General features: G+C 36.5%; 1 protein-coding gene across 5 annotated transcripts in view; it reads right to left on the reverse strand.

The window, feature by feature from the left end:
• Positions 1 to 24,108, reverse strand: part of LOC107031575 — a 34,586-nt gene extending 10,478 nt beyond the window's left edge. Inside the window, exons 1-13 of one of the 5 annotated variants that reach the window (XM_027919706.1) lie at positions 23,648 to 23,780; positions 20,563 to 20,669; positions 14,020 to 14,263; positions 13,122 to 13,227; positions 12,888 to 13,029; positions 12,395 to 12,659; positions 11,746 to 12,113; positions 6,994 to 7,046; positions 5,765 to 5,909; positions 5,369 to 5,543; positions 4,601 to 4,823; positions 1,695 to 2,198; positions 1,028 to 1,085 (exon numbers count right to left, since the gene is read on the reverse strand). In XM_027919706.1, coding sequence (XP_027775507.1) covers positions 1,028 to 1,085; positions 1,695 to 2,198; positions 4,601 to 4,823; positions 5,369 to 5,543; positions 5,765 to 5,909; positions 6,994 to 7,046; positions 11,746 to 12,113; positions 12,395 to 12,659; positions 12,888 to 13,029; positions 13,122 to 13,227; positions 14,020 to 14,186 — 2,206 coding nt within the window. In that variant the 5' untranslated portion in view covers positions 14,187 to 14,263; positions 20,563 to 20,669; positions 23,648 to 23,780. Of the gene's footprint in view, positions 1 to 1,027; positions 1,086 to 1,694; positions 2,199 to 4,600; positions 4,824 to 5,368; positions 5,544 to 5,764; positions 5,910 to 6,993; positions 7,047 to 11,745; positions 12,114 to 12,394; positions 12,660 to 12,887; positions 13,030 to 13,121; positions 13,228 to 14,019; positions 14,264 to 15,718; positions 15,843 to 15,967; positions 16,092 to 20,539; positions 20,670 to 23,647 lie in introns of those variants that run through there. The other 4 variants (XM_027919705.1, XM_027919707.1, XM_015232993.2 and 1 more) reach the window with 4 other exon arrangements.
• Positions 24,109 to 25,148: the final 1,040 nt, after the last annotated feature.

Here is a 25,148-nt window from a genome sequence, read left to right on the forward strand (position 1 = left end):
ATTACACGTAATGTCTATTTTCTCAATATGGTACCGGGGAAGGTAAAAGTCCTTGGTTTAAATCTCATTAGAACCCTCTATTAAATAAATTTCACATGCTTGACCCATTGAAAGAAAAACACTCTCGCATGTGAAGGGGCATGTTGAAGGCATAATTTTATTAAGTAAATAAAGGTTTTCCCTATTTAATAGCTTTATCTTTTAAATGAGATGGTCACACAATTTAATATGCTATTGATGTCGGCTATTAAATATTGGGCCACCCATATTATGTTTCTCCATGCTCCATATATCAGGCCTTAGCATGCTGGGCGCGTTAGAATCCCACACAGTTAATTTTATGGATTGTAGACTCCTTATATAGTCTTGGACAATCCTCCACTTGAACTAGCACTTGGGGTTGTGTTAGGCTCAAAATTCATTTTCTTAGCAGATATTATACTTAAACTGATGCAAAATGTCGTGATGTGTAATTACACTGTGTCATTGGCCAAAATCTTCATTTTAAAACACCCAGAAAGTGAGAAGGGTCTTTTCCCTGAAACCATTCAGTTTATCTCTCTTCTTTTCTTATTTTGTTGCTCAATCTGAACTTTTGCTTAACTGTGAGAATTAAGAATTCGATTGTGGCCTTAGCTATATGTAAACATCAGATAAGTAGTCTCTGCCACCACTCAAAAGAAAAATGTCAGCTATCAAAATAGAGTACATTTTCCTATCCTTTTTTTAACCAAAAGTTCTTTCAATTCTTAACTGGCAAAAACAGAGCTGAACTTGGCTGAGGCCTGATTATACACTACCCACAGGTATTCACCGATGCGTAACAGAGAAGAAGACCCTTTCTACAATAAGGTGTGTTCTACACATAGGATCCTTCTACATACAGCATATCAGTGGATTCAAGACGGACCCAAAAAAAACAGCTTAGATAACACATCACTACCACACAGACAAAGCAACAATATCTTTCCTTTCTCAGATAGAAACTAGTACAGAAATTTATGTATAAATAATGAAAAACTCTCACCAGGTTTTATATCTCTATGGGTGATATTGCGATCATGACAAGATTTAAGTGACATCAACTGCATAGAAAAGAAACATAGAAATGAACAGCCTAGTGAGGAAAGTGGAAGATCGTTAGTCAGGAATGGAAGAAGATACTTGAAGGAGCCTTTCATATAAGAAAACAGTGCAAGAAAAGTTAGTACATAAAACATGATATTCTAGTTATTAGTAGTTACTTTCAATTGAATATCAGGTTTTCACACAAGAACCCCAACATTCATTACTGCATGCCTGGATTCTAGATTATTAAACCTGTAGCAATAATAATGGAAACAAGAATATTTTGGGGCTCTAGGTTGACAATGTAACAACACTCAGAGAAATGTTTTTGCAAGAATGTGGAAATATTTGCAGCCACCTCTACATGGGAAAGTGTGCTCCTCAACAGTATCCATGTGAAGTAGAAAAACGTTAACAATCTAATCTAGAATAATAGCACCATAACTGCGTATCCTATAGAAAACGTCAATGAAAGACATGATTTGCAACTAAGACAAAGGATGAAAAAGCTACACGAGATTGTGTATCAAAATCCATATGACCAAGGAACAGCATTTCAACAAGCATTTATTGCGGAGAAAGAAAAAACAGTATTGAAAGAGGGATACATCATATCATGAAAATACCAATTGCCAAATCAGATTACGCATTTCTTCTCGCCCTGCTTCTGTAGTCTTCAACCGTTTCCACCATTTTGATGGATGTAATATCTGAATATGCTTTATATTTTCATTTCCTCCCTCTGAATCATTTATCACTTCTTCAGCTGTATAGAGAAGCTTTGATAAGGATATCCCTTCATGGCGAAACACGAGCCATATCTCATTGGATCGAGACTCGAAAGACTCCACATATCTGGCAATGTGATTAAGGCCATCCTCAAAGGCAGTTCTCCGCATATCCTCCTTTTTACCATACACTTTGTCGAACCTCAAGGTGCTTTGCCTTTCTAGATCCGATGATTCATGTATTCCCACGGGATCATGCAGATCAGGTCTTGCATTTAGCAAGAGGGAATTTGATTCTTCAACCTGTAGTGAACCTCCAAGAACAGTATAAGCATTCAAGAAGAGTTCACCAAAATATTTCTCCCGTAGCCCACTTAAATATACAGCAGTGCCTTTCTCCACCTGTTTACAGTTGCTAGTTTAATAAACAGAAAGACTTTGATAACCAAAAAGCAAAACTGAATACCAATCTCATTTTAATCCAACAAAACGTCTTACGAGAATACTTTTAAAAATCTAGGTCTACCAGTAAACAAAACAAAATCAAAATAACCAAAGAATCAAAGTGTTAAGCTGGCCTAAAAAGGTAAGAAAACAACTTAAAACCAAGGTACAAGAAAGGCAGAAGAAAGGAAACCTAAACGAATGATAAAAGAGATCACCACATACTATACACTCTAGCAAGATTCTAACAGATGCATAAGATAGCAATAGTTTTCAAAAGAATCCAAACTAATGCCCAGAAAGTACTGAGACCAGATAACTTAAACAACAAACTCTGATTTACACAAGGAGATCATACATGTCGAAGAAAACTGTTTCTTTTCCTTGTTTAAATTCTTCCCGCCTACAACAATGGTTATGGGCATAAAATAGTCTAGATCCACAGCAGGTATACCATATGAGCACCATGCAGCCATCTGAGGTAACAGACAACATTGCATCACCGAAAAAGTGAGGTTCACAGCATGTACTAAATGCATTACACAGTAGATCTAGCCCAACCAAGCGACTACTATTATTCAAATCCAACAAAACTAGATTTCAGTTCTAACTGCCAAACCAACTGCCATGATGTGAACCCAATTATCTCAGAAACTAGCCTGTTTGTCTTCTGAAAACAAACATGTTTCCAATTAGAGACATTTCTGGTTTACTAAACCATTCCAAAAATGGAACGTCCCTTTTTTTCCTTAAATAGCTTTTTTTCTAAAATGGTTTTTGTTAATATACAAAGGAAAAACGTTTACAGACTCATACCAATGGGAACCTTTGTAAAATAAAAACATGGTAACTATTTGTTTGTCAGTGCCTCTTCCTCATGGTTTTTTTTTTTGTGCAGATGTTCTAAGACAATATGGATAATAATGTGAGCAAGAAGGAAAAAGATGGAAGATTGTCCAGCATGCATTTGGTAGTCAATTTGGATCGTGAGGAACAAGAGGTGCTTTGAGGGTCTCAGAACAACATTCAGAATCTTAAAATGAATTGTTTAGGCCTTTTTTATTTTTGGTGTGAGCAAAAACTACTAGCTCAAACAGAAGATATTTGTGATGTTTTAAACTTTTTTGGCCTACCTATACCCTTCCTCAAGCCTTCAATAGGCAGCCTCTTGCACCTCCTCAATCGGGAACCCACACATCTTCTCCACATGTCTGAACTATCGCAACCTCACTTTCCACATCTAATCCTTCACGGGGGGGCATCCTACCTTGGCCCGGAACTTCATTCTCTTATCCTTCCTGACGTGCCCACACATTCATATCAACATCCCCATCTCAATTGCTCTAATCTTCGGTCTAATTGCCACTCATAGAACTTACCTTTAAGTAACAGCGTCACATTCTTATCATACAAAACACCGGAAGTGAGCTCTGTTTCATCCACTCTACCCCAATACGATGTGTGCCATCCTCCTAAGTCTCCAATCACCTTTGATAACTGACCCTAGGTACTTGGAACTAGCTTTCTTGGAGATGACCTGAGTTTCAAGCATCACTTCCACGTCCTCTTCATGGAACGCGTTACTGAACTTGCACTCTAGGTATTCAATCTTGATCCTGCTCAACTTAAAACCTTTTGACTCCACGTTCTGTCTAGTCCTCCAGCCTCATTTTAGTGTCGCTTTGCGTATCGTCAATAAGAACTATATCATCTGCAAATAACAAGCACCATGACACCTCCTTTTGAATGTGTCGCATAAGAGGATCCATTGCCAAGACAAATAAAAATGGGCTAAGAGTAGATCCCTTAGTGCAACCCCATCAAGATTGGAAAGTGTTCCGAGTCGCCTCCCACAATCCTGACCCGGGTCTTAGCACCATCATACATATACTTAATCTACCCCGGTATGTGGAGCGGACGAGCGGGGAAACAAAAACAGGTTCAATCACACCAATAGACATTGTACCATGCTTAAGTATGCAGCTTGAAATTGCAAACCAGAATGCGACTGCTGGAGCCTGACAACATCAACTAAGTTGAATTTTCGTCTTGACTTCATATAGACTAATTCTTCCACAAAGATTATTAATGCGCGAGTCATCCATAAAGCATTACTGCTTGAGAAAAGTGGCAAAAGAGCTTGTGAAGGTCATTTACCTTGAGCGTCAAAGGTGGGAAGGTGAATATGATAAAAGAAAATTCAAATGCAAATTTTGTTGTACATAATCGACATGAAAACCACTGTTCTTAAATTTTTGAACGCCATTAACCTCATGAGGTAAGAATAAAAGATTAACCAGCATGATCAAATCAAATCTAAGAAATATTCTGAAGATCCAATTCCAGGATATGAAAATTACCATGATACGCTTCAAAATGAACATGCTGCTATTGGAAGGTCCATCATCACAGACATCAGCAGATGATCGGTTCCTCCTTGTTTCATTATTAGCCCCCTCATTCATGGTATAGGCTGAAAAATTTCTACCTTTTGGAGACTTGATGACATGAGAACAATTCCAATAAAAAGCTAGCCAAACTTCACCATAAGATCCACGATCATATTTCTTCTTTAGTATGTACCTTGTAATATAAAATTGATTCGACATAAAAGAAAGTATAGATCAAGTATATATCATAAGGAAAGCAAAAGATACAGATAATTTAGAATCTGCACAGAAGCTTTGGAACAAACAATACAATGAAGACATGCACAGATCAGCAATCCATACTGATCAAGCATAAAGACAAAGCAGATGAAAAATAAGCCATATATGGAGAAGTAGAAACAGAAGTATAATAACATGGAACTCATGACAACAATTTTAAACAAGTTAAGAGGGTAAAAACATTTCCAATCAATCCAAATAAAATTATCTGTTAAATCACGCATGTATGATTTAATGTTGATGCGTGAGCAGATTGCTGATCAAGCAAAACAATAGTAGAATCCATTAGAATATGTTAGTAAGTCCATGAACCAATGTGTCATAAGGAGAAAACGTCATAGTATATCATTGTTAGCAGTGCAATTCATACAGAGAGTGATATATGCTGCAGATCATTTTACAAGGATTATTACATAGCGGATGCAACATTAACTAACAAAACAATTCACCTAAAAGTACCTAGAGTCTGCTCTGGCATGATCATTTGTACTGCTATCATTGAATGGAATAGATTCAAGCAACCCAAGGAACCTTGCAAAGCCTTCAGGATTAATGCACTGGTCGTTATTATCACTAAAGTTCATTCCAAAGTGCATGCACATGTGCTGATCATTATATAGATCTAAAGCTCCACCTACAATTAACAAGGCAAGTGGAAATTAGTTCTTATGTTTCATAGCAGCTTCGCGGATAATGGACTTCAAATGTGGTCTAGCCATTTCAGAGAAGTCAACAGCGAAATTGCAGCAGTGGAGCTCGGTAATGAAAAAATATCAAGAGAATAAGCAGACAATTAGTACAGATAAGAAAGAACGAACAATCACATCGCAAAAGCACACAACTTTCACTGCTTACCTTGACCAATGCTATCAGGTAAAGCATGGAGAAGCTCATGTTCGTATTCATCGATGTCCTTCTGAACCCAGAAGGTATACTCATCGTTAACATCAAGGTTCTCAGATAGGTAGAAACATCCAAAGTTGCTGTGGTTTCCTTCAACCTGAGACAAGTGGAAGAATCCTTGTAACCATTAGCATTCATGTATGAAGCAGAAATGCTTGCAGATGACTCGGCATAACAATTCAAAATTTCATCAACTTCTCAACAAATATTGATGCCCACAGTTAATGCAGATATCACATTTAAATACAGTGCTGATACAGTCAAATAGACTGAATGCAGATAGCAGGGACTTTAGAGCTTATCATTTCATTCACTTTGTAGGTAAAGAAACTAAAGACTAATTACTTATCCCAAGTACTGAGCTCAAGAATGGTCGATGTTCAAATGAACAGACAAAGATATCAGTCTTCATTTTGAAAGAAGATCATAACCAAGATAGAGAGAAAAAACACAACAGAAACTTCTCATCATGACAATGATAAAGGAAATTTTTGTAAGAGTTATATTTTTTAAGGTAAGACAGAGCAATCTAGATCTTTGGAAATCTAATTTTTTCAATAGGGGAATTGATTTGGAACATATAGTTTCTCATTTCGTCGTGGGCTTCACGTTCTTTCCATCTAACTAGTATCCATGTATCATTGAAAAAACCTAGATGATTCTCTTTTCATTTGCCTCAGCATTGAAGCAAACACTATGCAACACCTGTTTAGGTGATATTAGTAGAAAAATCTTCTTTCTTCAATGCATTAACAGGGATGATAGCATTAGCAGGATAGATCATGCAGCACTGTAGATGAGTGCGTGTACATATGAGCTGTCTAACAAATCTTTTTTTGATCCATGGATTTGTTTAATTCGCTATAGTTCTTGAAATGAAAATGCCCCTATGTTCGCAGAAGATCCCTCCAACCCATTCCTTCCCCTGCTCTTTCACCCCATTGACGAAAAATACTGCACTATGCCTCTCAGGCACAGCATTAAGCTGGACTATTGATAGCTGAACTAGCAAACTGTCGCGAAATGTCCAGCCAGACACCCAACAAGCAATTTGTAATACTACATCATATAGGAGAAGTAAATGCATCAAATTACAAGAAAGTATCCTCAGCTCCCAGCCCCAAAATCAAGAGGATCCAGTAGCAAATAGGAAACATCAACCCAGCTGCTAGCAGTCTTACCAATAATCTGCCAAAATTGGAATCAAGTGGATGATCATCCTCCTCGCTAAACACTGCAATAGTCCTAAATAAGATGAGCCAAGTCCAAGACAATCACACTATGAAATAAAGATATGAAGCATCATAATTGTGAGTAAAAGGCTACCTTGAGATAAACGCATAAAAAAATAGAGATTTACAATATTATTATATCATTATTATTTTATTTTATTAGAGATCTACAATATGAATGTCTTTTCAGAATTGTGCACCAAGGAAATCTACAATCAAGTCAAGAATACAATAATGGATGATTCACCAAATACAAATTCAATTCAGTTAACTAAATTTTGCAGCTCAAACTACAAATTTATAGGAAGAAAACCACAAAACAATGTTTTGAGAAGTAATTTCATCTTTACTCCAAAAGATGAAGTTAACACTCAAAGCTAAATCAATGGTGGGGTTTCTCTATTAAATAAAGGGAAATAAAACGAGTATGATCCTTGAGAAACTGATATAATGAATATGCAGGAACAAGAAGCTCAAAAGTCAGGAAATTATCAACTCCATGATTAAATTTTGAAAATATAATCCAATGCATAAATCCCCCTTTTAAAAATAGTGCCACATTTGAGCTCTCTTTTACATGTTATCCATTGTTTCACACACTCTTAGGTCTCATTTGTTTCACTTATGGAGTTTTGAATTGAATCATCCATATCTCAGTTCATTAAATGAATTTTTTGTCTGATCTACTCAGATCTTGTACATAGATTTAAAATCATTGAAGCGTTCAGTAAATGATTCTTGTGAATGGGAATTTCTATTGCTAATTTATTTATTACCACCACGGTACCACCATTAACCTCCATTGTACAATCACTGTTGTTAGATAGTGTTCATAATAATATATTAATTTAGTTGTTGTGCGTCCTTCCCGGTGACTGTTCAGATCTTATTTGAAGCATTCCTCTTCTTGGTAAGTGTTGTGTGAAAACCAACACTATCTTTGGGTTACTCAGGCTCCGGCAACAAAATCCCAGCCAGCCCCACTGGAATACTATTCCTCACACACTTTCATGCACCAAACAGAGGGACAATCTTCTGAAGAGCATTTTTTTTGTTGTAGTGCGATGTTGGAGCAGCTCCTCGGGAAAAATGAATACTTCATGATAGGGACAAGCCATTTTTGGGGATTAAAACCGGTTAGGAAGAACAACTTGTTCCGATTCTGGGGAAAAGATTCATCTTCCAAATTTCCCATATCATGGCCCGGCGCGTGAATCACTTACCGGAAACTTTCAGACTTCGTTCTTTAGTCCGTGGGGATCCGCTTGTGTTTCCGCACCCATCCATACCATTTTTTATAATTCCGACCACTTTCACTTTCCCAGTGAGTTTTTCAGTGAGTCCCAACAGTGTTGCGACCAAAATTTTCCTGCTATGTTCATTGTGAGAATCTGACCTGACCTATCTCGATTCTAACCACCTTCAATACCACTAGCTGCTTTCCCACCAGTTTTCACAAATTCCAAAATCTTATTTTTCTGGAAATCCTGTACTGAGGCTCCCCTGAAGCTATTGCTTACAATCTTCGGTTAAGTTGCGGTGCAAAGGTCAAGGTATTCAAGATTACTTAATCACGAAGGCGATGAAAAAGCCCATGTACAGTTGAAGAAGGTTAAAGCTCAACTATGTTGTCTCCTGTGGAGATCTATCAATTCCAAATAGTTCACCTTTTTCATCCATTCCAGACATATTATTCAATTTGGAAAAAGGTTCACACTTGATACAATCATAACAAATCTCGTTTTATGATGTAATATCTCGGATGACAAACTTAAATGATTAGGAATTGGATACTCTACTTACTTGGGACAAGTACAGGCAGTTGTGCAGGAATTCGATAAGCTGATGCCAGTTACTGCAAGTGTTGAAAAACAACAAAAACAACGACAAAAGATGTTTCTAGTTCTCTAAAACTTGTTGGACTTTCTAATGACCTTGATTCAGTACATGACCAGATTTTGGCCTGTCCAACTGTTCTATAGTTGATGAAGTATTTTCTCAATTGCTTCATCTTGTTGCAGCACCCAGTCACATAGTAATCTCATCACAAGTAGTAGATTCCTTTGTTCTCGCATATCAGACAATGGAAACTCTCGACCCAAGTGCAGTTATTGTTGTAGACTTGGCCACACACGTAAAGTATCTTATTCTCTGCATGGTCAACCACCCAAAAATGAACACTTGCTCAGACTGACACACAAGTAATCAAGGGTTTTCTTTATCTAAAGGGGAATATAATGAGTTCCTTTATTATAGAGCAAGTAAGCAAACATTTCCATAAGTAGCCTTTGTTGCTCAGAATGATACTTTATTTGTTGGTCATTCTTTTGCTTGTGTTTCACAATCTAGTACTCTTGGACCGTTGTTGTGGACTCGGGCACTTCAGATCATATTTTTGGCAAATATTGTTTATTCAGTAATAGATCACCACGCTGCATACTATGTTTCAGTAAATGGTAATTTGGTATCTTGGTAACACAATATAGTGTTGTTGCTCGATCTAGTGCAGAAGTAGAACATCGAGCAATGGCTATGGGAACAAGTGAGCTAATTTGGATCAACCAGTTGTTGCTCAGAGAATTAAAATTTGGAAAAGTTAGTCAGATGGAACTTGTGTGTGACAATCAAGTTTCCCTTCATATTGCATCAAGTCTGGTATTCCATGAGAGGACTAAGCACATTGAGGCTGAATGTCACTTTGTCAAATAAAAGATATTCTTTGGAAATATTGTTGTTTTTTTAAAAAAAATGGTAAACTGTATTCCCCAGCATCAAGGGTATGCTGGCAACCTCCAAAAAGTTGCAAAGTTCCTAACAAGTCAAGTTAATCCATATCCTTTATACAAGTTATACAGATACAATGCATTTCCATTTAACTTTCTGATTGGAATTGGATCTGTTTTCAAAGCGTCCATCATCTCTATCCTCTTTTACTTCTCCCCTTCTGATCCAGCGGCTTAGAAAATCAGTTGTATGCTCAGGTATGATCCACCTAGTATCGTGGAGGTTGAGAAGAAGTGTCCGCAGTGGAGTAGTGAAGTTGCAATGTAGGAACAAATTCCTCTGTTTTGTTACCGAGAAAACACCTCGACACCAGCTGCATTCCTTTCTTCTGTAGCACTTCTTGTGTAAGACAAGCTCTCAATACCACCAGCCATGTGAAACATTTCACCTTGGTAGGAGAAAGACTTTTCCAGATATAACTACATGGGAACTGAAATCTCCCAACTTGGTCAGTCATCTCCTTTTTGTATGCACTTTTAACTGTATAACATCCATCCTTGCTGTGCTCCCAGATAATTGTCTAAGTCAGTTGTGATGTCCTAAAAAGTCGTTAGTTTCCAGAAGAGACGTCACCCTGTGCTCTTCCCAATCATTCATAAGCCTCTTAAAAGACAGATCCCACCCCTGGGGTGACCAACACTCAATTCACTTTTGCTTCAGGATTGTTGCACCAAGTGAACACATCTGGGGAAAAAATCCATGAGAGGGATTTAATCAGTCCAAGCTTCTTTACAGAATTGGATCTCATTCCCAGCTCCAACCTTTAGTCCCAGATTTCTTTCATCAGGGGCCAAAGATTCCTTATAGCTCTCTCCAAACTCCAACCCCTAAGGTGCTGTAACTATCTTTGTCCACAAGGATTCGTTTCACCGAATTTTGCCTTAATAACCTCCTTCCGTAGAGCATGTTCCTCACCATTGTATCTCCATAGCCATTTCATCATTAGACAATTATTCTGTATACTTAAGTTTCTGATTCCCAAATCACCCCTCTTCTTGTTCAATAATATATTTCCCACTTCACCAACTTGTAGCCACTTCCTTCTTTACATACTTCCCATAGGAAAAGTCCTCCTTAGTTTGTCCAGTTTTTTGACAATCTTGGAGGGTAATAGAAAAAAGTGAATCACATATGTGGGAAGAGTCTAGCACAGATTTAATCAAAGTGAGTCTACACCGAAAAGAAAAATATTGGGTTTCCCATCTAGCTAACTTTTTCACTGTTTTCTCCATTATACCATCCTGTATCTCTACTGCTTGGTGCTTACTTTCCAATGGCATGCCTAGATAAGTTGTTGGCAGATTCTCCACTTTGCATCCCAAAATATTTGCCAATTCTCAAATATGTGAGACTGCCTTAATGGGAATCAAACTGCTTTTACCCAAATTAACTCATATTTGGAGATATTGTTACACAACACCACAACTAACATCTTCGCCACCAGTCACCACCTCGACCATCAGCCACCACCATCGCTAACAAGTTGTTAACAACAACATCCACCACACAACCACCAATATCAACAACCTCTATAGTAAATCATCACCATCAGCCATCATCCCACAGTTGTCACCATTGGCCACCATCACAACTGCCATTAGCTACCATGACACAATTACTACTGCCAATCCACTAACCACAATTATGAAATATCATCACTGACCCACTGTCGCCAACTACCACAATCACTAGCTTTTGGATTGTGTTTTATCACATAAGCAGTTTCCACAATATAATGTAAATTAATATTTTTTCTAATTTTTTTGGATAAGAGATTTAATTATTCAGTTATTTGAATTTTATATTGATTAATTTTCAAATAAAGATTCTATTAAACAAATTTAGATGTTGATACAAACTGTTTTAATTATTCCATGTGGTCTCACGAGTAAGAAGATGGAGAGCACTCATATTTACCTGAATGTTGAGAAATATAGTTACTATCTCCTGAAGATAAGCAATCGAAATTTTTCATTCCTGCATGGGGTTTCTTCACTACTGCCTGCATTGAATCATTCAATCTAACTGGAAGGATAACAGCTGCCATGTTATCCATACTACCCTTTTCAAAAGCAGCATTCACTATGCAGTCAGCTAAGGAGTATGAACATGAATAAGCGAGTTTTGATTGCACAGCGAAATCAGCGTGTAAATTCCATAATATGTCACAAATATCCTGTGAGCTAAGCTTCTCAAAAATGCCATCAGATGCTGCCACCAAATAGCAGTCGTTGTCTGTCAAAGGTTGCCAATCAGTGACTTCAGGAGCAGATATAACGCCATAACTGATAAAACATCAAGAAATTGATTAGTCATATCTCAAGTTAAAATAAGTCTCTTGAAATTTCTTAGTTTACTAGCACTGTACAGGAAAAATACAGCGGATGTATCTGTGCATGTCTTCGAGTTCAACAGTTAAATACACAGATCAATCAAAGAATGCATCCAACTTAACCAATTAAGATGCACAAAAAATTATGCATGCATCCAAGTCCAACACAAATCTGCAGATTAAGCAATGGTGGGAATGTATTTACAAAGATCTTCCTGCAAAATGTTAACTTACCTTTTAAAATAAACATCACCTATTGCTCTAGAAACAGCCAATTGACCATTAACCCTAGCTACGCCGCCCCACTTAGAAACATGTCCTCCTGCAGTCTCCACTCGAGACCTCTCATCATCCCTATCTGGATGGTGGTCTCTAGTCAGTTCCTTAGCAATCAGAAAAGGCCACTGGTCAGGAGCTGCCAACTTGAAGCTTCGGAAGTTCTTCACAGGTTCGAAAATTCCAAAGCCTCTCGTTTGCCTATACAACCTCAATAAATTAGCTGCAAGCAAAAGAGGATTAAGATAACTATCTCCGCTAACAGTCCACACACTGAAAGAGCCCACCACAATGGCCTTGATCTAAATTTAGAGGCACTCCATTGCTCACTGAGCAACTCATACATTATCTAAAATACGAGTTCTGTTACAAGGACATTATATATAACATATGAGCATAGAGCATGAAGATAATTACTAAACATAGAGCCCGAAAGAAGGACTTTTCTAACCTTTAGTCTCTTCTTGAGATTTAAATTCTTCAGAGCATAAAAATGCCTTTGAATCTCCAATATTGGCAACTAAAATTTGATTTTCTGCCATAAGAATAACTGTGGCGGTAGAGCCAGAACCAAATTTATGTCTAAAAGCATCCTTCAAAATCAGACAAGTTTAAAGTAAGACAAATACTAATAAAGATTTGACTCTGATTGGCCTAACAAAAAAGATACAACTTATGAGATTACCCTTGAAAATGCAGAGTCAATATCATCAATTGCCCTTAGCAATGCTTCCCTCAATAATTCCAAATGAAAAGATCGATCAATGATTGATGAAACAGTAAGCTTGAGCCTACGAGAAAAAATTACAGCTTTCCTTGGATAAGTACATCATGAAATTCGTTTGGACAATACGAGATGCCATTGGATTAGTAAATACAGATGATGAAACCCTATAATAGCAAATAAAATCAAAAAGTAGACTATAGATTAAAATATCAATTTAAAGGATCATTCAAGTTTAGACTTAAAAATACACATATAATAAAGTAAGATTATTCTACCTGCTTTGAGGATTTTTTTGAGCTAAGGGTCTATCAGAAACAACCACTCTACCTCCCAAGGTAGGGGTAAGGTTTACATTCACTCTACCCTCCTAGAGGATTACACGGGTATGTTGTTATTGTATATAATAAATAAGATTATTCCCCTTTGACACAGTAATATTGAGGATCTAAGCAAGGATCATCTACTCTGACTGCCATGTTCCTGTATGCAGAATTAAACTAGCAATGCTGCAGCAGCCATTAAGAAACTCCATAAAAGGAATCAGGAACTTCTGCTCATCTTTTGTCAAGCCTTGGATATAATCAACAAAGGTACCCTACTTTTTTCTATGTTTTTGTTTACTTGTTTAGTGAATATTTTTTAGAATAGTGGAAAAGTGGGGCAGTCCATAGAATTTCTTAAAAGTATGTTTGTTGGTTTTCGTGTGTTACCATGAAAAAGGGAGACATATCACCTTACAAACTACTTTTCCATGTTTCAATGTCTCATAAATTGATAAGAGTTATTTTAGTAAAAATATATATATGCGTTCAAGAGGACGACGAAAAAGCACAGAGTGTAGGCATGTAGAAGACACCTCCCAACGTTCAACTCATCCAGCTCCCAGTTCAGGTCACGCAGAGTACTATGTCCTATTTCATTTGGCAAGAGCCCAATCAGTTTCCTTGAAAGAGCTGAAAATGTTGCATCAAGAAGAAAAAATGTATGCAATGTGAAATATTGTAGCAATAGCTTTGATGCCATTTCACTTGCTTCATCACCATTATGACCATCAAAAACTGCGACAACACCAACAGTAACCTCAGTAATACCATCACTACCTGCATAATATAAGAAAATTTTAGAGAAAATAGTGAACCATAAGGAGAAGTAAGAACATATGTCTGAGAAATAAAGACTCGGGAAATTATTACTAAATTATGTATTCCACATTATTACACTGTACCCTATTTATACACACTACATTACAATCTTTCTCCACGTAGGACAGAATATACAATCGTATTCCTATTCGTATGCTAACACTCCCAGCTAGTGCATGCAAGTCCATGCAGTGTTATGAAAGGCGCTCGCCTCGTCGCCAAAGGCGAGAGGCGAGGCGAGGCGAGGGTGGCTCGCCATTCTCTGGCGAGGCGAGGCGAGGAGAAAAAGGCGAGCCCCTGGCAATCGATGGCGCTGAAATGGCGAGCGAAAGGCGCCGCCTTTTTGATTAAAAATTTTTGACTTAATAAAATTAGTCAAAATTAGGGTTTTTTTTTTTACTTTTGAAAATTTCTGAAATCCTCCACATCGCGACTCTCTCTCTCTCTCTCTCGATCGATTCACTCTTCTCTTCTCCTCCATCGCGTCGCTGCTCCCTCGCTGTCGCGTCTCTGCTCCCTCGCTCTCCCTCGCTGTGGCGTCTCTTCTCCCTCGCGACTCTCACTCTCTGTTTTCAGGTTTTCAGGTAATGTTTTCTCATTTCTGATTTCTCTCTTCTTCTTCTGTTCTTATTTTTTCTGTTCTTCTTCTTCTGTTCTTATTTTTTCTGTTCTTCTTCTTCATTTTTTTTTTTAATTTTGGTAAGCAGCAGTCAGGCAGTGCTTACTGCTTTGTGTAAGTGTAACAAGTGTTAATTTTTTTTAAAAAATTCTTTTCCTAATTATTTATTCCAATATTTCTAAACAGCGAATTAATTGAATTGTTTGGTCTTTAAAGTTTTAGACATTTTAGTATCTACTATTGGTTTTTGAATTGAATATTTGCTAATATGTGTTATTGCTATTAAGACTTTGGATAAAATATGCAATTAAATATTTTTAATTTTTGGTATTAATTGGCGCCTTTATTCAAAAAGGCAAGCGCCTCGCCGCTCGCCTCGCCGCGTGGCGAGGCAGGCCCTTGTCGCCTTTTGTCGCCTCTCGCCGTCCACAACACTGAGTCCATGTAACAAACTTATTCCAGAGTACCAATGGGAGACTTGGTGAAAATATTTGCAAATTAATCGATTGACTTAACAAATTTTGTAACAATACTACCGAGAAGATCTTTTCTCCGACAAAATGACAGTCAATCTCAATGTACTTAGTCCTCCCATAAAATACCAGATTTGATGTGATAGGAAGGACCAGTTGGTTATCATACTCACACACAAGTTCCCCTCAAATTTAGTTCTCTGAGCAACTGTTTATTCCAAACTAGCTCAAAGTTTCCTAATGTCATAGCTCGAAATTCTACTTCAACACTAGATCGAGAAACCACACTATGTTCCTTACTCTTCTAAGACACCAAATTACCTCCAACTAAAACACAATATCCGAATATAGAACGTCTATCAAAAGGTGCCCAATCAACATTTGTATATCCGATGATCTGCTTATGGCTTTGATCCTCGAAGAGTAGTCTTTTACCTGGAGTTGACATTATATCGGAAAATGCAAACACTAGATCATTATGACTATAAGAAAGAGAATCCATAAACTGACTCACAACACTCACAGGAAAAGAAATGTCAAGTTTAGTCACAGTGAGATAATTTAACTTACCAACCAACCGTCTATATCTTCCGGGATCACTGAGTGGTTCCCTTGTACAAGCATGAGTTTAGCACTCGGATCCACATGGGCATCAATGAGTCTACATCCCATGACACATACCTTTTCAAAAATGTCTAAGGCATACTTTCTTTGAGAAATAAAATTACTTGATCTGGACTGAGCAACCTTAATTCGAAAAAAATACAACAACCTACTAAGGTATTTAGTCTAAGAATGTTGAAAGAGATGTTGCTTTGTCGGTGATAACAATATCATCAACATAAGCCACCTAACAAATACACAAATTTAATGTGGAATGCAATAAAACACAAAATAATCAACTTCACTGCGACTCATGCCAAACTCCAATGTGAAGCAAACATCTATTCAATCATAGCCTGCTTGCATCTTGGATGTGGAAGTGCTTCACGTCTTTGGGGCTTAGGGACGAAATAGAGGACAAAATGATATAAACGCATAACTGGGTGATGATCGAAAATGATAACTTAAAAAGGTATAATGGAGGTTGGTATTACGAGTGGATCTTAAACATTTTTGAAATGCATTCGATTGACTAGGAGGAGACAAGTCCGCAGTAGGTGCACGGTCCGACACATGACATGAATCATTTGGTCCTAAAGTTGGATGAGGATGACGATAATAATGTCAAGAATGGCACTATGACTAGAAATGTAAAAGTGACCGTAGATTCCTCAAAAGTCTGAATAGGTAAGACCTCAAAAATATAATGATGATAGGAAGAAGATGTAAATTAAGGCCGAGACTCAAAATATTTGACATTGGTTGACTTGAGGTACTGAAGAATGTGCAAGCAGCAACAATAACCATTTTGAGCGCCAAGAATAACCAAGGAAAAAACATTTGAGAGCACTTGGGGCTAATTGATCTTTTCCCGAGGCTAAGCAATGAACAAGACATGCTCCTAAAGAAACGAAAACAATACAGAATAAAGAATTTGATTCTTAATGGGAAATTAGGACATCTGAATAATTAAATAGCAAGATGTGAGGACTCCATTTTTCCAAAATTGTAGTAGAACATCGAATTCAATGAGAAGAGCGTGAGCAGTCTCAATGAGATGTCTATTCTTCCTTTTTACTACCCCTTTCTATTGAGGGGTATGCGGATAAAATGTCTGATGAATAATACCTTGGTGAGTCGTAAACTACTAAAACCGGAGGATAAGTATTCTATGACATTATCATACACAAAGTGTGAATAAGAAACACCAAATTGGTTTTGCATTTCAACACAAAAACTCTTGAACATAGAAAATAACTTGGAACAGTCTTCCACATTGAAAATCCAAGTACATCTTGAACAATCATTAACGAAACTAACAGAACAACAAAATTCTAAGTTTGAACAAACTCTACTAGGACCCCAAATATCATAATGAACTAATGAAAAAACAAACTTTTCAAGACTCTCAACACTAAGTGGAAAGGTAGTGCGGTTTGGTTTCCAAATTAACGCGACTCACAATCTAATGTAGATAGAGTGCACAAAATAGGCACTATCTTTGGTAACTAAAAAAAGCTTTAGATTTCCAAATGTATGTGTTAGAATATGAATAGGTTTATACAATCCTATTAGAATACGAATAGTTTATACAATACTATTAAAATAGGAATAGGTTTATATAATCTTATTAGAATAGGAATAGGACTACTAAAAAGTATCCTATTTGGTAAAGGATTGTATTCTATGGTCTATAAATAGGGTCTCATGTAATAATGTAGATACAACAACAATTCAATAATATTATTTTTCTATATTTCTCACATGGTATCAGAGCCTCTACGATCTTGGTAAACAATCAAAGAGCTTCGCTGTCGGCGGGCGGCTATTAATCATATATGCCGCCCGTCCGGCTAATGATTATGTTAGCAAAAGTTAGGTCACTTGAGAACTTCAAGTCACCGGTGTCAAATTCCGGTGGCAACGGCGGGACTGATTTGCGTCATCTTTCGTTCTAAAGGTGTTGTGCAAAAGACAACACCGTCACGAGGCTCGAGAGGCTCAGGCGACCAAACCCCGACCTGACCCACCGGAAAGTATCCCTCCACGTACCCTCACGCGCCGAACGAAGGAGGAAATTTTCTGGCGAGATTTGTACACGCGCCGGCGCGTAAGGGGTTTTCTGGTCTTTTTTTTTCTCGATATTTTTCTTCCATTGAGGTCGTCCAGTACTTCCGACCAGAACCCGACCATTTTTCTTTAGATTCGATCACCGGAATTAGGGTTCCGGTGATTTTTGGGCCGTTTCCGGCAAGATTCCGATGAAATCAGAATTTTCAGGCTACTGTGGTTAGATTCCGACAACATAATACATCTTTTCATTGATGTTGATATTGATCATGGCTGGTGGAAACTTTAGTGCTGCTGATGAAGGAGGTTCAGAGTACCCAGGGAAGTTGACACATTACGTGGCGATTACTTGTATCATGGCAGCAATGGGAGGGTTGATCTTTGGTTCTTGCTTGGTGCCCTTCTTAATGTTGTTGTCCACATTAGCATACTCATCTTGGGTCGTATCCTTTTTGGAGTTGGAGTCGGATTTGCTAATCAATCAGTACCTATTTATTTATCTGAGATTGCTCCCTACAAGTACAAGGGTACATTCAATATTCTCTTCCAATTGGTCATCACAATTGGGATCTTGATTGCTAATATCGTCAAAAGTTGGGTCACCGTGTATATTTGCGGAGACTACTTTCTTATATTTGATTTTGTAGCACCGTCCCATCATTCCGGTGACTACTTTTTCATATTAAATTTGTGTAGCACTGTACCATCATTCCAAAGACTACTTTTTCATATTTAATTTTGTAGTACCGTCCCATCATTCCGGTGACTACTTTTTCATATTAAATTTGTGTAGCACTGTAGCATCATTCCAGTGACTACTTTTTTTTCATATTTAATTTTGTAGCACCGTCCAATCATTCCTGTGACTACTTTTTCATATTTAATTTTGTAGCACATTTCCATTTTTCCGGTGACTACCTTTTTTTGCATATCTGATTTGCGTAGCACCGTGCATCTCCCAGACTACTTTTCATATTGAATTTGTGTAGTACCGTGGATTTTTTTCCGAACTATTTTCTCATATCTGAGTTGCATAACATCATATGTCTTTTCAGTAACTTAGATTTGATTTGCATAGTTCCATTCGTCTTTTCCGGTGACTCCTCAAATCTGATTTACGTAGGGTTGTGCCATCATTCCTATCCTACCTATAAAATTTCTCTTTTTCATTAGGGCCGTGCCATCATTCCGACCCTACCCAATGCCATCATTCCGACCCTACCCATATTATTTCTCTTTTTTTGTCAATGGGGTCGTTCCATCAATTTGAACTATCCTATATAATTTCTATTTTCTAGTTGGGTCGTGACATCATTCCGACCCTACCTATTTAATTTTATTTCTTAGATTGTGACCATTTTTAGCCATCAAATCTAATACTACGGCGTATAAGCATGTTCCAATAATTATTTTGGTGATTTCTTATTTAATATTTACTCATATATTGATGCCAACATGATCCATATACTTTATATTAGATTTGAGCACTTCGTTGCTCAGGGGGAGTTTAGCAGCCTTGTATGTCGATTGTGTTGTGTCATCGATTGTGCAGATCACTCTATGGTCTAGAACAATTTTTCTCAAGCTTGGGTTGGGAAGTTCAACACGAACATTATGAATCAAATTCAGTATTTCATGCGAAGATTAAGCACATTGAAGATTACTGGCATTATGCATCAAATCCATCAAATCCGGTATTTAATGAGAAGACAAGCACATTAAGATTGACCGTCAATTTTGTGAAGTCTGCAAATATCTCAACAAGCCCCTCATGATCCCCGTGTTAATTACATTTGTAACAAGCTAGGTGCATGAATTGTACGCACTAGCTTGAGGAGGAGTGTTAGAATATGAATAGGTTTATACAATCCTATTAGAATAAGAATAGTTTATACAATACTATTAAAATAGGAATAGGTTTATATAATCCTATTAGAATAGAAATAGGACTACTAAAGTATCCTATTTGATAAAGGATTGTATTCTATGGTCTATAAATAGGGCCTCATGTAATAATGTAGATATAAAAACAATTCAATAATATTATTTTGCTATATTTCTCACAGTATGTGAATAAGTCAGGAGGATCTATAACGAGGCATGTTATAGAGGAATCAGGAGAAATAAGATAGTAAAGGCATTGTGATTCATGCCCCACGTCAATAGTTTGTCCTATACTGCAGTCTTGTATAACAAAGAATCATCAAGAGATATTATAGTGCAATTTCTAGGGCAGGCATCAAATGTTTGACAGATGCAAGACTAAAAGAAGAGTTATGAACATAAAGAACAAAGAGTTTTGAAAGAAAAAGGATAAGGGCCATTGGCTAAAGTAACAACATAAAGATACTTAGAACCCCTAATTACCAACATTGTCAGACGAAGTAATATAAGCAAGGGATTTGCTATTTATCGCTTGGGACTTCCATGTAGGAGGTCTCAAGTTCAAAGCGAAAGCAAGGGGCATACTTTATGAGTCAAGCTTGTCTCACCGGGCTTGCCTAGAGCAGATTACTTCTCCAATGTGGTTCGCGAGCTATTGCATAGGACTAGGGGTTTTACCCGGTGCTCACTCAAAGGGTAGCGACTGCAGGTTTCCCTTGTCATAAAAAAAAGATACTATGAATAAACAACATTTGACAAAAGTGATTTGTTACCAAAATATAATAGAAGAGCACGAGTCCATGACCCACTTTGAAGGGTACTAGACTGTGAAACACAAGTAAAAGAATTAAGAGCAACAAAAGTAGCAGGTTGTGTGAGGCTACTTGTCTGCTTACTTGGTATGATACTAAAGGACCTCATTATATTCCTCTCCAGATAATAAGAGTCCTAATAAGAATCCCTGATTACCAACATTGTCAGACTGAGCAATATAAGCAATCTTCAGTCGACCATGCAGTGAATAGCATATGTCACGAGTATGTCCAAGCCTATTACAATACCTACACTTAGGTCAAGATCTTAACGATCTCATTCTTGTCGATCTTTCATAAATTAAGTTATTCAATTTTTTGTGGTTTGAGATGCAAGAAAAATGAGTAAATGGTTGGTGATGAAACCGTTGTGTGATTAGGACTCACAGCAGGCTAAGTAAATGTGTGTGAATCAAGATCATTAGCAATTTCAACAAGAGCAAGAACTACAAAAACATGTATGTCTCTGCTCTCTTTCTTTTTTTTTGAGTGTTAGTAGTGACCGGCATCAACCTCTTAAATTCCTCCATGATTGTTAATGTAAGTAATTATACACATATGATTCTTGTTTCTTTAAGCTGGTCATCATAAAATGAAATACGTCATCAGTGTATAAAAACAGGAGTCTTTCCCTAAACTGAATAGCATGACTAGAATGGACGAAACAAGGGCATCAACTTGAAATCGATAGATTGCCACAGGAGACAACATAATTGAATGTCAATCTTCTCCTACTACATTTTGGCCTTCTTATCTACCTCACTAGCCTTTGCCTTTTCATCTACCAAACTAGCCCTTTCTTGTTTAATGGTCTATAACACCTTGACTCTTAAACGACAGTTCAACCGAGGAAGCGCAAGCTAAATAGTTTGAACTTTTCATTAACAGTTCTGAAGTGATCATAGGGCTTGAACTTTCAATTCCGTGTTTTTTGAGCCAAAAGTATCACACAAAAGACATGGTTGTCTTGAAGGAGGGTCTGCACAAAGAAAGTGACTTTGAGGTTGATGTTTCTTTAAGTAGTTCAAGAGCTGGTATCTTCTCAAAGATTGCAAACAAACTTCAACCAAGTCCAAGTATAATAAAAGTTCACAAAGATTGTTGGAAAACTGGCAAGGGCATTGGATTAGGGTTAAGACAATCAAAATTACCTAGAAAATGCAAATAATAGCTTCGGAAGGGTTGAGATACTTCTCGGGAAACAAATCTACTTCAAAAGGTGCTAAAAAAACAGAACCATGCATCGACATGCGTCAGGCACGTCATCAGCTAAAGACTTTTGAGTTGCGTAGAGGTCAATAAAAAAAGGCTTCTATTTGAGCATTTTCTTGGGCTTGCTCGCCAGAGTTCCCTAAACCTTGTGGTAGCATTGAGTTTCGCTCAATACTTACCTAAAGAGAGGTGAGACAAAACACACAATAAATAGTCACCCAAAAGAAGGCACAACAAATATCTTTTTGTCTCGATGTTTTCTCATGGTTGCTTTGATACCATGTGAGTAATAAAGACTTAGGATAAATATTATTGAATTGTATATTCTACATTATTACATTGAGTCCTATTTATCGACTCTACATTACAATCCTTCTCTACGTAAGACACTTCATCAAATCTGATTCCTATTCCTATTCTAAAAGTATGTCTACACAACATCATGAGTAATGTGGGGTCTTACAATAGGTTAGATTTTACTAGAGCTATTTGAAACTAGTACTACTGGTAGGGCCTAGAAATTAAAACCAACTTATTGACACTTCAAATTGCCATTGCTTAGGTTAAGCGCCAAAACATAATCTAGAAAATTAAATAGTTCTAAACATCTATGATACTATTCAATTCATCAAATGGGAAGTTCATATCTCATTTTTGATTTATACCAAAGTAGAGTTCATTTTTTGATCTATAAGGTTTGGTCAACTAATCAACTCTACAAAATTTGCATGGCATCCACTTAAGTCTTCTAAATATTTTTTTTTCTGCTCCATCCTATAAAGCTAAGGAAACACCATATGGCTCCATATGTTGCCATATGAAATATGCCCCCCACTTTTCATAAATTGTCTTAATTTGACTTAATACCAAGTAATGAAACTTCACATTGTTAGAAGAACTTATGGTTGTATGCGCTTTAGTTTGTTTTTATTAAAGCACATGTAAGTGCTTTAGTTTTCTTAAAGTAGAGTAGATGAAGGTTGTATTACAAAACATAAAAATACGCCTTATGTATCTTTTAAAGAGTATTATGAGTGAAAAGATCCTTTCATAAGAAAATAGACACTGTTATTGCACAAATAATGGACATACAATTTGAGGTGGAAGAAACACTAAGTAATTTACATCTTCTACAACTATATTTTAAATAACAGCTTAGTGTCAAATTCAGACAACCAAATCAAAAGAAAAAAGAAAAACCTATGAGGAGAAGTCACCAGTCAGGGATTAGAATCAGAATTTTCACTCAACTAAAAGCTCACTTTTGAGAACCCCATTTTGTTTACCCGTAACATTTAATCTAGTAAAGATCTAATAACAAAGAAATGCTATTTTTTCTCCACCAAGCTGCAACCAACCCACAATTTCCATTTGAAGTTTGATAAACACACAAAAGAGGCTTTCTTTTCTTGATAATTAACACAAACTTCCCCTGATACCTTTTTCTTTATTTCACCAATTTTTCTGTCATTCATAATTTTGCTTTATATACTAAACTGATACAATCTAAGACAGAAATAAGTAGTAACATTTTAAAATGTGAGTTTTTATGCCATTAAACTAAAAATTGGATTGATCAAAAAATAACAATTCATATAATAGGTTCACAGATAAAGTAATGTGAAGTATTAGTAAACAAAAAATCTACCAGTAGAAATAGAAAACTTACTGGGGAAAGGGATGTGAATATCGAGAGCACAGAGAATTCGATCTTCTTGAGACTTGCGGCGACCTTGATGCAAGGCAGTTTGGCACCTAGCATTCGGCAATTTCGACCATTGCTCAGAACCATATTCTGGTAGCTTCCAGCGAGGGCATTTCGGAGATTTAAACACGGCAGGTGCACCACCTTCTTTATATACCGTCAAACATTTCGATGATTCTCCATAAGTACATCTACTCACGCAAAGAACAAACCCTAACACAAACCCTAGAAATTCGCATAAATTCATTCTCTTCTCCAGTGTGTCATCATTCTCTGATCATTGGGAATTGAAATTGCAGATCCTGTAGAAATTGAAAGTAATTGGGCGGTGAATTTGAAAAGACGATGCTTTATAGGGATTGCTGTTTTTTCTGTAGGAACAAACCGAAAAAGAGTAATCTAGAAGAGAAGTATGTAGAATTTGCACTTAGGAGCCACTTTTACAGTTTTACTAATTTATTTAAAATCTAGCCTTCTAAAGTGATTAACTTAATTTTAAGAGTTTGGAGTCAAAAATTGAGCAAAAATTCCAAAATTGTTGTACTATAATACTAAGTGAAACTTAACAAACTTGGAGATCGTTTTGATATGATATATTAGAGAAATATGTAACCTGTTTAAGTTTGATATGGTCACTTTGAAATATTTTATAATGCACCAAAAGGTTTATATATGCCACTAAATTTTGGAAATTGGGTCAAGTTTGTTATTAGTCAATAATTGACGTAATATGTTTTTATTATTTTATAATTGATTTAAATATGCCCTTATTTATTATGTTTGTTCTGTAAAAATTTGACATATTGTATTATAAGTGTAATGTGTGATAAATGTATTATTCATCATTAAAATTTGTATTATACGTGATTAAAAAATTGTTCTTTGTAATATTTAGTAAACTTGTATTATAAATAAATTAAAAATGATCAAGTGAAAAAAATTATTATTTTTATAAATGATAAATATTTTTTTATTATAATATATTTATGTAAGTTTCCCATAAAAAAGTTTGGTCCATGGGCCGACACCGACTGGCGTCGATCAAGCCTCGAGGGCCAAGGACTTTTATGGAGCGGACTTATAAGCCTAGGTTTAAAAGGGCTTGAAAAATTATATCTCAACCCTACCCCAATAACGAGTTGGGTTGGGTCAGCCCTATGAATTAAGTCCATTTTGACGGCTCTATTTTTTAAAAAAGAAAACTTAAATTAAACCATCTTGTAAAATTCTCGAGACTTTTATCAGGTAGATAAAGGTTCCTTATTGGAAAGTTTTTGCAATTAATGAGTAAGGGTATTTGGGACAAATCTTATAATGATGGGACATATTTCACCTTAATTATTAACCGATGAATGATGATATACATAAACTATATTTCAAAGTTCCCTATTAACAAAATATAGTAGATTGATTGCAAATTATAAATTGTTTTTGTGTTATTGGATATTTAAAAAAAATATAACAT

This window comes from Solanum pennellii, chromosome 9 (genome assembly GCF_001406875.1).
Source record: "Solanum pennellii chromosome 9, SPENNV200".
Lineage (NCBI taxonomy): Eukaryota > Viridiplantae > Streptophyta > Magnoliopsida > Solanales > Solanaceae > Solanum > Solanum pennellii.